This window comes from Wyeomyia smithii, chromosome 2, assembly GCF_029784165.1.
Source record: "Wyeomyia smithii strain HCP4-BCI-WySm-NY-G18 chromosome 2, ASM2978416v1, whole genome shotgun sequence".
Taxonomy (NCBI): Eukaryota; Metazoa; Arthropoda; class Insecta; order Diptera; family Culicidae; genus Wyeomyia; species Wyeomyia smithii.
Window position 1 is genome coordinate 267,319,429 of NC_073695.1, and position 12,553 is coordinate 267,331,981.

Here is a 12,553-nt window from a genome sequence, read left to right on the forward strand (position 1 = left end):
TTGCCATGCAAATCAAACAAAAAACACAGGCAAAACGTCACCAACACTAATACTTATCCTTTAATTCCCGCGTCCTCTCTGAACTATCATGCTAGTGCGAGAACGTGCCGCACGCAAGAGCAACGGTCATCCTGCACTCGCACTTCTCTCGCTTTTCCTTGTTCACATTGCACTTACTCACACACACTTATGACAAGGCAAGGGATAGCGGGAAACGTTCTCCGCCACCGAAAACGAAATGCAGCTCTCACAAATTAGCCACAAATTGCACGAATCTTTCACGGATTTCAACATTGACGTCACTCTCACCGATAATACGAAACCGCCACATTTCGTATTACCTTTTACTCCACCCTTTGCACTTAAAATATAACGATTACGCGACGGGAAGGCTAAATAAAATACGTCGACATTATTGCACTATCTCCAACCGTACTCGACAACCCTCGGAACACTTCATCGCGATTCAAATCAAACACTCGGAATTCACACCGCAACAACAGCGGCCTTCATTCAATAAAAGTAGACACATCACTTTTCCAGATAGAAAATATATAACGAAAAAACGATGAAAAATTCCGACGAGAAACATTTTCACGTCCGTTCTTGATCACAGCTTGCTTCGATCACCAAAAAAAAAACTCTATTCAATCGGATTTGCCTTTTATCATCACGGGGACTGTTCTCGGTACACTTTATCTATGAACGCTTTAGATACCATCAGAGGAGGCTGCAGAGTATAAGCCAGCCCTACTTGCAACTACAAAAAAGAAATGTAAAACGATAGCGACCTAAACGGCGATTCTTGTTAAACCAAAAATAAAGTCCGAAAAGGTTTCTTAATTAGAGAATTTAATTTAGCTTCTATTCATTCATATTCATTTAGCTTCTATTCATTACACGTGTTTCCTGTATTGCTAGCAGAAAAAAAAAATACATTAGTCTGCAACGGGATTCGAACCCACGCGCCCTAGCGCGGTTTCTTGCTTATCTTTAACTTCTACATCAGCGCGCGAACGCTCTCGGCTTTCGCCGACTTCTTGTTACGGGTCGCTTATAGCGGGTATAGCTCTACCGACATGGTAATGGGTTGAGTGCGTGAGTTAGTAAAACGATTCTAATTCTGCAGCGATTGCATCGCTGACCTAGGGTTTACCTTCGGTTTGTGGAGGCGAGCGGTTATTCACGGCCACAAAAAAAAATATTATCGGTAGAGGGATTTCGATCCCACGATCTTCGAGTCGGCTCGTACTTTGGGGGTTGACACTTTCCCGAAGTGGGCTAGTCGGCCTAACCTCTGAACCAATGGTTCATTATAGCCGGTGCACATGTACCGGACGATTTGATCATGCGCATGTCAAAGAAAAAATGAGGGTGTACTCACTGACTACCATGGATTTACGTGTGACCTCTTACTGCTCCTGATATCTGCGTGATTCGCTCGGTGTCCCACGGCGGTAGTTGCTTTTTGAATTGTTGCAGCGGATGTCCGACTGCAGCGTGGCTTGGCGTGACGACGCTCTTCCGGCTTGACGTGATGACGTCCCTCTGGCAGGTTGGCTGTTGCCGGGAATCTCTGCTCCTAGACAGTGTGGACACGGCTTCTGGCGTAGGTGGCGGCTAGAGTTGCGGTGTTTCGGCAGTTGCTGCGGTATCACCTTATAATCGCATTTTCTATTCACGACTCTCTTCCCAATAGGTTTTTTTCTAGCTAGCCAGCTATCTTCTCTTTTTCACGGTCTAGAACAAAGTGGCAGAGTACCAGTTAGAAATCCCTCAGACAAACTGCCATTGTAAAATCCGCGGCACTAGATTTCCGGCGTTCGCTGTTCGGACTCAGCCGAACCGACTCCTTTGAACTCAGAAACGAACGATTTGCAGATCTAACTTTACGAGAGAAGTTATCTTATCCCATGGGCAACGTCACCATCCGCTACCCCTGGAGTTTCCCTAGACCCATCGGTGGTTTCGGCAAGTGAGCTACCCACACAATACTCGGGTTCCCCGGGATCTTGAGTGTCTAACGCTACTTCTCCTCAAACTCCTGCGGCCAATGGAGAGGATATCTTTGCTGCGAGCTTTCGGTTGATCGTCCATATTCAAGGGGTCAACCGTTTTAAATTTACTTGATTTTCGTAATGCTACAATTTCTACCAACAGTTAAAACGTTTTTGAAGCAGTTGACTGCTAAATGGCCCCTCCTTGCAGCGATCGTATCCTTCGATGACTTAATCATCGGCTGAGATGAAGGATTCTATCTCTATTTTACAGTGGAATTGTAGAAGTATCATCCCCAAAATTGATTCATTTAAAGTTTTGATTAATAAGCATAAATGCGATGCTTTTTCCCTTCTGTGAAACTTGGCTCACTTCAAATGTAGATCTTAGCTTCCATGATTTTAATATAATTCGCCTTGACCGAGACTCCCCTTACGGAGGAGTACTTCTAGAGATTAAGAAGTGCTTTTCCTTCTATCGTATTAACCTCCCCTCGGTCCCAGGCGTCGAAGCTGTCGCATGTCAAATGACAATACAAGGTAAAGAGCTTTGTATTGCCTCGATATATATTCCTCCCAGAGCACAGGTTGGGCAACGGCTGCTCTTTGATTTAATAGAACTTCTTCCCTCGCCACGTTTGATTTTGGGAGATTTTAGCTCTCGCGGCCTGGCTTGGGGTTCCCCTTCTAATGATAACCGTTCCTCTTTGATCTATAACTTCTGCGACGACTTCGATATGCCAATATTAAACAACGGGGACATGACACGCGTTCCGAAACCTCCAGCGCGCCCCAGTGCTTTAGATTTATCTTTATGTTCAACATCGCTACGGTTGGATTGCATATGGAAGGTAGTCCTTGATCCCCACGGTAGCAATCATTTGCCTATCCAAATTTCAATTGATAATGGTTCAACTCGCACGCGATCAGTTGATATTCCGTATGACCTCACACGGAATATCGATTGGAAATTATACGAGAAAATGATTTCAGAAACTGTCGAGTCGATTCAACATCACCCACCACTTGAAGAATACAACCTCCTCGCGAGCTTGATTCTCGATGCCGCGTTGCAAGCCCAAACGAAGAAATATCCCGGCGTGACGATCAAAGAACGGCCTCCCACTCCGTGGTGGGACAAAGAGTGCTCCGATGTCTACACGGAAAAATCCGACGCGTTTAAGGCCTTCTTTCGGGTGAAACGTGAACCCGACGACTTTAAGCGGTATTTGGAGCTTGAGACCAAGTTTAAAAGCTTGTCTAAAGCAAAGAAACGCGGATATTGGCGTCGGTTTGTAAACGAGATGTCGAGGGAGACATCAATGAGCACTCTTTGGAACACAGCCCGAAGAATGCGGAATCGCGTAACGGTCAACGAAAGCGAGGAGTCTTCAAGTCGGTGGATATTTGATTTTGCCAGGAAAGTATGTCCGGACTCTGTTTCTGCGCAAAACTTTGTTCGCGATACGTCTCCGGCCCACGACGCGATAGAATCACCTTTCACGATGGCAGAATTTTCAGTTGCCCTCCTGTAACAATAACGCGCCTGGGTTAGATAGAATCAAATTCAACTTGTTGAAGAATCTACCCGGCAATGCCAAGAGGCGCTTGTTGAACTTGTTCAATAAGTTCCTGGAGCAAAACATTGTACCGCAGGATTGGAGGCAAGTGAAGGTGATCGCCATCCAAAACCAGGGAAACCAGCTTCTGATCACATCTCTTATAGGCCGATTGCAATGCTATTCTGTATCCGGGAATTGATGGAAAAAATGATACTCCGTCGTTTAGACCACTGGGTCGAATCAAATGGTCTACTATTAGATACTCAATTTGGCTTACGCCGTGCCAAAGGAACGAATGATTGTCTTGCGTTGCTTTCTACAGATATTCAGCTAGCCTATGCTTGCAAAGAACAAATGGCATCTGTGTTCTTAGACATTAAGGGGGCTTTTGATTCCGTTTCTATTGACATTCTTTCGGGCAAACTTCACCGACAAGGATTTTCACCAATTTTAAACAACTTTTTGCATAATTTGTTGTCCGAAAAGCATATGCATTTTACGCATATCGCCCCCTCCCTTATAATTTCCCCCTTATTTTACGCCCCCTCCTTTATAATTTTTATGTGAATGACATTGACGCATTTCTGGCAAATTTATGCACGATAAGACAACTTGCAGACGACAGCGTGGTCTCTGTTACAGGAGCCAAAGCTGCCGATTTGCAAGGACCATTGCAAGATACCTTGGACAATTTGTCTGCTTGGGCTTTACAGCTAGGTATCGAATTATCTCCGGAGAAGACTGAGATAGTTGTTTTTACTAGGAAGCGCGAGCCTGCTCAGCTCCACTTACAATTAATGGGTGAACGATGTCTCAGGTTTTGGTATATAAATATCTTGGTGTCTGGTTCGATTCGAAAGGCACCTGGGGATGTCACGTTCGGTATTTGATGAAAAAATGTCAACAGCGAGTAAATTTTCTCCGGACAATTACTGGATCGTGGTGGGGCGCCCACCCAGGAGACCTTATAAGGCTTTACCAAACAACGATATTGTCGGTGCTTGAGTACGGGTGTTTCTGCTTCCGCTCCGCTGCAAACACCCTTTAATCCAGCTGGAACGATTGCAGTATCGTTTTTTGCGTAATGCCTTAGGTTGCATGCATTCGACCCATACGATGAGTTTGTAAGTTTTGGCGGGCGTTCTCCCTTCAAAAGAACGCTTTTGGGATCTGACTACTCGTATTCTCATCAAATGTGAGGTTTTGAACCCCTTGGTAATTGAAAATTTCGATAGGCTAGTTGAACTTAATTCTCAAACCCGTTTCATGACTGTGTGTTTCAATCACATGTCTCAAAGTATAAATCCTTCCTCATACACCTCCAATCGTGTCAACTTGTTAGATACTTCTGTTTCTACTGTGTTTTTCGATACGTGCATGATGGAAGAAACTCGTGGAATCCCGGATCATTTACGCGTGCAGCAGATCCCTAAGATATTTTATAACAAATTTAAAACAGCAACTGCGACAATGCGTTTTATACTGATGGATCACTTCTCAACGGGTCCACTGGCTTCGGTATCTTTAACAATAATTTTACCGTCTCCTAGAGGCTCGATAATCCTGCTTCTGTTTACGTCGCAGAATTAGCTGCAATTCAGTACACCCTAGGGATTATCGAAAAAATGCCCACGGACCATTATTTCATCTTTACGGACAGTCTCAGTTCCATTGAGGCTCTCCGATCGATGAAAGATGTTAAGCACTCTCCGTATTTCCTGGGGAAAATACGGGAACATCTGAGTGCTTTATCCGAAAAATCTTCTCAGATTACCTTAGTGTGGGTCCCTTCTCATTGTTCCAATTCGGGCAATGAGAAAGCGGACACTTTGGCTAAGGTGGGCGCAACGAACGGTGATATTTACAACTGACCAATTGCCTACAATGAATTTTTAAAACTTTCACGTCAGAATACACTTATCAACTGGAAGGCCTCGTGGGATAAGGGAGAACTTGGTGGGTGGCTACACAGCATCATCCCCAAGGTTTCCACCAAACCTTGGTTTCGGGGGTTGGATGTAGGACGAGATTTCATTCGCATGATGTCTCGGATTATGTCTCACCACTACGGGTTAGATGCACATCTCCTGCGTATTTCGCTGGCGAGCAGTAATCATTGCGTTTGTGGATTGGGGTACCAAGACATTGAACACGTGGTTTGGGTGTGAGCTGAATTCCGCGGCGCCAGATCTCTACTTTTGGATACCCTCAGGGCCCGAGGAATACAGCCCTATGTGCCAGTTCGTGACATCCTCGCTCAGCGAAACTTGCCATACATGCTACTTGTTTATAGCTATTTGAAGAGCATCAAGGTGCCCATTTAACAGCGAAACGAATCTCGGATAAAAGAAAACCATGTTAGTTTTAGTAATAGATTTAGTGCCAGCTCGTAGTCGGCAGCGAGGATAAAAAATTTGCCTTTAGCTTAGAAGATATTTTAGACCATAAGGCATTAGATTGGCATTAATTGGCTCCGTAAAACATTAATTTGTATTGTGCCGTGTGACCAGGGTTGATATTTGTTGACACTCTTGAGTGAAAATGAAAAATAGCATCCATAAACGTTATTTCTTTACAATCCTTTCAGAGTTCTCCCTTCCCGCTTTTTGCATGGAAGTGAACTGTCAAAACACCTCATTATATTTCATGCGATGAAAGCAAGACAACAAAATCAGTTTATCAGTTAACGAAGATTGTCAAGGCATCGGTCAGTGTCAGTGAAAAAGTGTTTCGGTGAGGTTTATTTTGGTTGAGTGGACTGTTTGTTTTTCTTTTTCGCTTTGAATTGAAGATCATTTGGTTGGATTTGTCGTCAAATTTTATTCCGTAACCGTGAACGATGCGCGCGATCTATTTCATCTGAGTATAACAGCACGTTACTAGGACGAAAATCTAGTGTATCTGAAAGAGTGCTGCGATCATTGGAAGTGAAAATTGAAAATGATTGGCTGTAATTTTCAAAGAATTTTGCTGGGGAAAATGACTTTTATCAGCACTGGCCGTGTCAAATAAATGTTGTGTGAAATCTCTAATTTTAACATATTTTATGTAAAAAAGCATGATCTTCGAGTGGAATAATAAAATTTAAGGTAGGTGGGTGGGCACCTATTCAAAAAGCATTTTTTCTGAAAAAAATATGGCGGCTAAATCCAATATGACGACTACTCACTTTGATATCTGCAAAAGAAAGCCCTAGTATTTCCCATTCTAATGATATGTTGGTTTAGGTAATTTCATAGGGAAATTCAAAAGTTAGAGCAATTTTGGTGAGCCGAAATTTGAAAAAAAAACGAAAATTTTTAAAAAAGTATTGATTTCCAGTTAACGGGGGGTTCATCAATTTGATCAACCAAATGCAGTTTCTTTACTTATTAAACATGGGCTTCCAAAAAACAATACTTGAATCGTTTTCAATACCATCATCAATAGGTGGGCCTGTCTCAGCGGGAATTGCTCATAGTTTCATTTGCTTGTCGATTCCATATACGTAGGTAAGTGTATTTTGTTTATCTATTCGATGATTTCGTGCAAATGTTAAGATTCACATTGATGGTGTAAAAACACATTTTTAGTTGACGATAAAATCTAAAATATTAAATTTAAAAAACTTTGTTCAGCGTACATTTTTTACAACTCATTATAGTTATTGTTTCTTATACATTGTTGGTTTTTAATTTTCATCACTTCAAATAGCAAAGTCGAAGCAAACAATTGCGAGGCTAGCGTTACGATCCTACTAATACTAACAGTCTCTCCCGAGCCAAGGTTCGAACATACGACGACAGACTTGTTAGAACTGCAGCGTACCTCGAGACCAGCTCGGGGGTTCAACACGCCTTTTTGAAAAAATTATATGTTGCACAGATGCACCAAGTTAAAAAGTCTCATGTGCGGAACAAAACAAAAAACGTCTAAGTAATCACAAGTGAATTTTTTCACCGCCTCCTTTTTTCTCAAATTATCAAAAAACGATAGAAAATCAGTTTGTGCTGCCGATACATTATCAATCGAACGATTTTTTTTCCAATCTCTACACATGACACCCATTCATAGACACCCGCCAAGGCGGTCAGTGCCATTAAATCCTTTTTGTGTTTCGTCACACAAGGGTAAATAATGTAAGTCGCTCCCTAACAACGGTTTCGCCGTAACACACAAACAAACCATTTCCAAGCAGCAGCAACTGTGCGTAATGTTTTTTTTTTTGTTTTCATTAACATACTTGTGCAAGGAAGTGAAAAATTACGGAAAATCTAGTTGTTTCAAAGTACTATTATCAAAAAGAAATGCTGAAATTACTAAACATTCTGTGCGTACTCTGGCTGATCGATGCAAGTGAGGCAAAATATGTCGAGGGTCATCTGAAAACCAGTGCGGTAAGTTTGCGGCGTGTCTTTCTCCTGGCTGTTATCTATATAAATTTGGTTTTTCAGGACTGGGCCTTTCTGGCTAGGTTTTGCTTCCTGTCCAACCATGGTCATTACCAGTACGAAATTGAGTATGAAAAACGGATCGGCGAACTGAAACTGCTGCTGTATTACGATGATAAAACCCAGTGGCCAGCAGTGTACAAAACCGATAAGGTGAGATGGGGTTCGATTGCGTTAGTTGATCGATTATTGATTATAGTGTATCCACCTACAGACTTGCAACGAGAAAATTTCCGTCCTGAGTCCGATCGATAATCAGATCGTACCGCTGACCTACAGGAATCATTTGTACTCCGGGTGCACACTGATAACGCCAAGCTCGAAGGACAGTGGCGGGATCTTGCGACGACCGGCACCGGAACCCAGTAGTCCGGAACGAACACCACCAAAAGAAGACGATTCATTTTCCTATGATCAGTTCCTAAAATCAAGTACCACAGAGGTCAGCGCCGGCACGGATGGCTACGAGACTAACTTCACGGAAGTTGATGGAATGGAAACCATGGAAACGAATGCCACCGAGTTGGGCGGCGCTGGGGTAATTCTGGTCCAAAATGTAGGCTACAACAGTTTAGAGAACAGCACTGAATACAAGGTGTTGGTTGAGGAACTGTTCCCGAATGGGGATGGTAATGGCGTCAATGTTAGTCGGATTCGAAGGGCTGCCAAGCTGGATCGGCTGATTGTGAGTTGTACAAACCATGGCACCTTTACCAGCTCGAGACAGCGGTAAGTGATGATGAATTCGCCGATGTTAATTTGCTTTTGGGGATTTAAAATAATTTACTTCCAGATGGTGGTACATAGCGATTGCTAACTGTGGCAGCAACAAGGGTTTGGATGTGATTTACAGATTCCGAATGACAAATGGCGCTCTAGGAGATTTTTGGCATGAACACTTTTCAGCTGATGAAATGTGTGAGTATACGAGGGTAGACGTGCATCACATATAGGGTCAAATTTGGGTATAAAAGCACTGCCATCTGCCGTTCCGTCGATATTTTCAGGAAGTTTACCATAGTCGCTGTATAATATCCTCAACCACCTCAAAGCGATTTAAACTCCTTCTTTCACAGATATTCCTCCGATACTGCTGGTCGAGTCAATCTCCTACACACTGCTGCTGTTGGCCGTGTTCCTGTGCGCAATCGAACTCAAAACCCGCCATTTGTATCACTGCACTTATCGACTGTTCGCTTTGAGTGTTCTACTCCAGTGGTTTGGAATTCTGCTGCTAAGCGTAACCTGGGCGAAGTATGCTGTCTCCGGAATTGGACCTTTCACCAGCTTCGGAGGGTTCTTTACGAGTGCCAGTGAAATCACATTTCTGCTACTGTTACTGCTGATGGCCAAAGGGTACACAATTACTCGAGCTAGGTTGAAGACCTGTGCCACTGTTAAGATTACAGTTTTCACCAATTTGTATGCCATCGTCTACATTTCCCTGTACATCTATCAGGCGGAAGTAATGAACATGTTGTTTTTTCTCAATTCAGCAATAAAATAAGTATGTTTCAGGCATTCGATCCCGGCGATGTACTAAACCTCTACGAATCCCCCGCTGGATTTGGACTGGCCGGTCTTCGCTGCGTTGGTTGGGGTTTCTTCATCTACTCGTGTGCTGCCACCATCCGCAAGTTCACCGAGAAAGGACCATTCTACTATCCATTCGCTCTACTAGGGTCTCTGTGGATTATGAGCGGACCGATTTTGACCGTAATTGGAGTGAATGTTCTCGACCCATGGGTGAGGGAAAGTGTAATGCACGGTGCTCTCGGGCTGGTTGCCTTTATGGGTCACTTGGCGTTTCTTTGGTTGACATGGCCTTCAAGAGCTAACAAAAGCTTTCCATATCACGTGCGGACAAATCACGTAGGCATATCTACAGTTGATGATGAAGTGACCTACCCCAGACACACCTACGAACCGGCTCCGCCGGAAGCAGGTGTTATTATTCCACTATCGAGGTATAATTCAAATTATATTAGATGGCTTATTTTTCATTTCATTACTTTTCCAGTAACACCGGCACTTTGAACGGAATCTACGACCAGTATCTGCGTGAGCGGAATGTCTATCACAGTGCATCAACTCCCGTCAGCTACGTATCGTTCCCAGTAGCAGCAAAAAACTTCAAACCGCATGGCGTAAACCATCACAACCACTCAAACAATCACGTCCGATCACTTTCCCGTCATCAGCAGTCAACCAGCAGTGATTCCATGGCCGACGACAATCATTCAGCAAACATTTTTAGTCCGCCGCAAAGTGCTCCGCAAAGTTTGGCAATCAATAACAACAATAACAACAATGACGACAACAACAACTATGGTAATGACATTTTAGTAGACTCGGGTCATCCCTCTTTGGATATTTCCATTTCCACCAGTCCACCTAAATATGATACACGCGACACTCTAAGCAACGGCCATCTTAAAACGAGCGATCACCCAAAGACAGGAATGGTGGAATCCGATCAACAACCGACAGTGACGCCTTCTGCGCCTCCCGCTGCCGATGAGTTGGACATAAATAGCCCACGGGTGGAACCGAAACCTTTCAATCCGTTCATTGTAGGATCGAATTCGTTGGGCGCGGCCGCAGATGAACGCCGCCGGTTGTCGAATAAAATACTCCTGCCGAGTCTTGATAGTGGCAACCACCAGCCTCAGCATACCGAGGGGAGCACCGTTCCGAAGCACCTGTTTGCGGCCAAACGGGAGGAACGGACCAACTAAACTGCCGTACGGTACGTGGACCGGTTAATCAGATCTTTCATGCTATAAGCCGAAAGTTGAGTGCACGACAAATGACTACTAAAATCACATGAACGCACTCCAATTGTGATAGTTTCGAGTGCCTTTGTAAAACTCTCATGGTTGGTTGATCCTCAAATACAGTGGTGGGTATGATACTGCTAAATTGCTAATTCGCTAATGAGCGGGGTGATTTTCAATTAAAATTGGCGATATATCGTTATTATATACTTTTTTATATTGTTCCGATCACACATTAAAGAGCAACATTCATTTGCATGCAAGGTCGCGAATCAAGTATATTATTCTACCCCTCAAGCTTGTGTGCAATTAGCAACGATGTGTTTTCATCAAGCATTAACTCTTGAATTTGTTGAGTTTATCTATGTGATCCTTTTTCGAGATGTTGAATTTTTGATCAGTGTTGCCCACCACTATTCAAATAACGCAATGAAATATTTCTAGTACTGCATGTACTGCCGTTCTAAGCAAGATTGGTATAAATTACGATGAGTTTAAGTTGGTTCCCGGATACAACAAGCGAAAAGAGGATGTAAATCTCTTCGAGGGTCGTAGTGTCACAGTATATTATTTCTCTCTTTTCTTTGCATGGCACACCTAGAAGTACAACGGTAGTACATAGGGATTTATATGTACATTGAACAGCATGTATTCATTGAACAAAATATACTAAACAACTGCTCAAAAGCAAAACGTCCGTGTTTTTATTTTTCGAAATCTCGTTTCAAGAAATAGTAACGCTATTTATTGACAGTAGTATACTGCCGCGCATAGCATGTCAGTCCCATTTGCATTTTCAGCAAGCCGAGAAAAACGTGTTTTTAAATGATTTCATACCAATGCTTCTTATGAGATGGGACAATATGTTTGGATGTTTTCCCGAAGTTTTTCAGAACAAAGTTGTTGAGTCGATCTATTGTTACGAGACTATGCATAGCTAGGCACCATTTCCGCGTATTAACTCAATGGTGAAAATGCAAATGGGACTGACTAGCTATGCGCGGCAGTATAGAACAGCTAGGTATACGATTTTTTTTAGAGATAAACTGGTGTCCTGAAAGTCAAATCTCTATGTTCAGCATACATAACACCAGTCTACAACGTTTTGACTCGATTCCACTTTAATCCACATTGCCTTCAGATCAGCTTCTTCAATTATATATTATAGGAGCGTTAAAAGCGCCATTACTATATCACAATAGAGCAAGATCGCGCGAAATGACCTATGGTCGAATATCGACCATTTTTGATTTGAATGAAACTTTGCACACTATTTGGCTTAGCAAACTGAGCATTTTTCACAGGTGGAGAGATTTTTTACACCCATGAGTTACATTCTAGAAGGGCGTATGCCTTTTGGCCTAGGTTTTATTCGAAGCATTGTAGCCCAGAAACCGTTTGTTGTATAGAAAAACTTTCTGAGAATGAGTTGTAGGGAATTAAAAATGCACCATAAAAAAAATATACACTGTACAAAAAAAAATTTTTTTTTACCAAAAAAAATTAAAAATAAACATTAAATTTCAATTTAAAAAAAAAGAGTTGAATTTTTTTTTATTTGACGTTAATACGCAACTTTTAAAAAAAAAGTTCAGGATGGAGAAATGAAAAATAATTTTTTTATGGAATATTAATTTTTTTATAAAAATTCAAATTTAAACATTTTTCAAAATATTTGTATTCTGATGATTTTAAAAGATGCAGAGAGTCATTTTGAATCAAAAAGCTCTTGGTAGTAAACATTCTAAAGGCATTGGCTTTCGAGCTATTTCTAATTTAGCTCGAAA

General features: G+C 42.4%; 1 protein-coding gene across 2 annotated transcripts; it reads left to right on the forward strand.

The window, feature by feature from the left end:
• The first annotated feature begins 7,743 nt into the window (after nucleotides 1–7,743).
• On the forward strand, nucleotides 7,744–11,435 carry LOC129722934 (transmembrane protein 145-like). Of its 2 annotated transcripts, XM_055676800.1 has the most exons (8): nucleotides 7,744–7,935; nucleotides 7,993–8,142; nucleotides 8,204–8,718; nucleotides 8,783–8,907; nucleotides 9,066–9,454; nucleotides 9,508–9,956; nucleotides 10,010–10,320; nucleotides 10,379–10,539. In XM_055676800.1, exons 1-8 carry the CDS (start codon nucleotides 7,846–7,848, stop codon nucleotides 10,408–10,410), a joined length of 2,061 nt encoding a protein of 686 aa, XP_055532775.1. In that variant the 5' UTR covers nucleotides 7,744–7,845; the 3' UTR covers nucleotides 10,411–10,539. The 2 variants fall into 2 exon arrangements, with proteins under 2 accessions (XP_055532775.1, XP_055532774.1); XM_055676799.1 differs by having other exon boundaries at nucleotides 10,010–11,435.
• The last annotated feature ends 1,118 nt before the right edge of the window (nucleotides 11,436–12,553 follow it).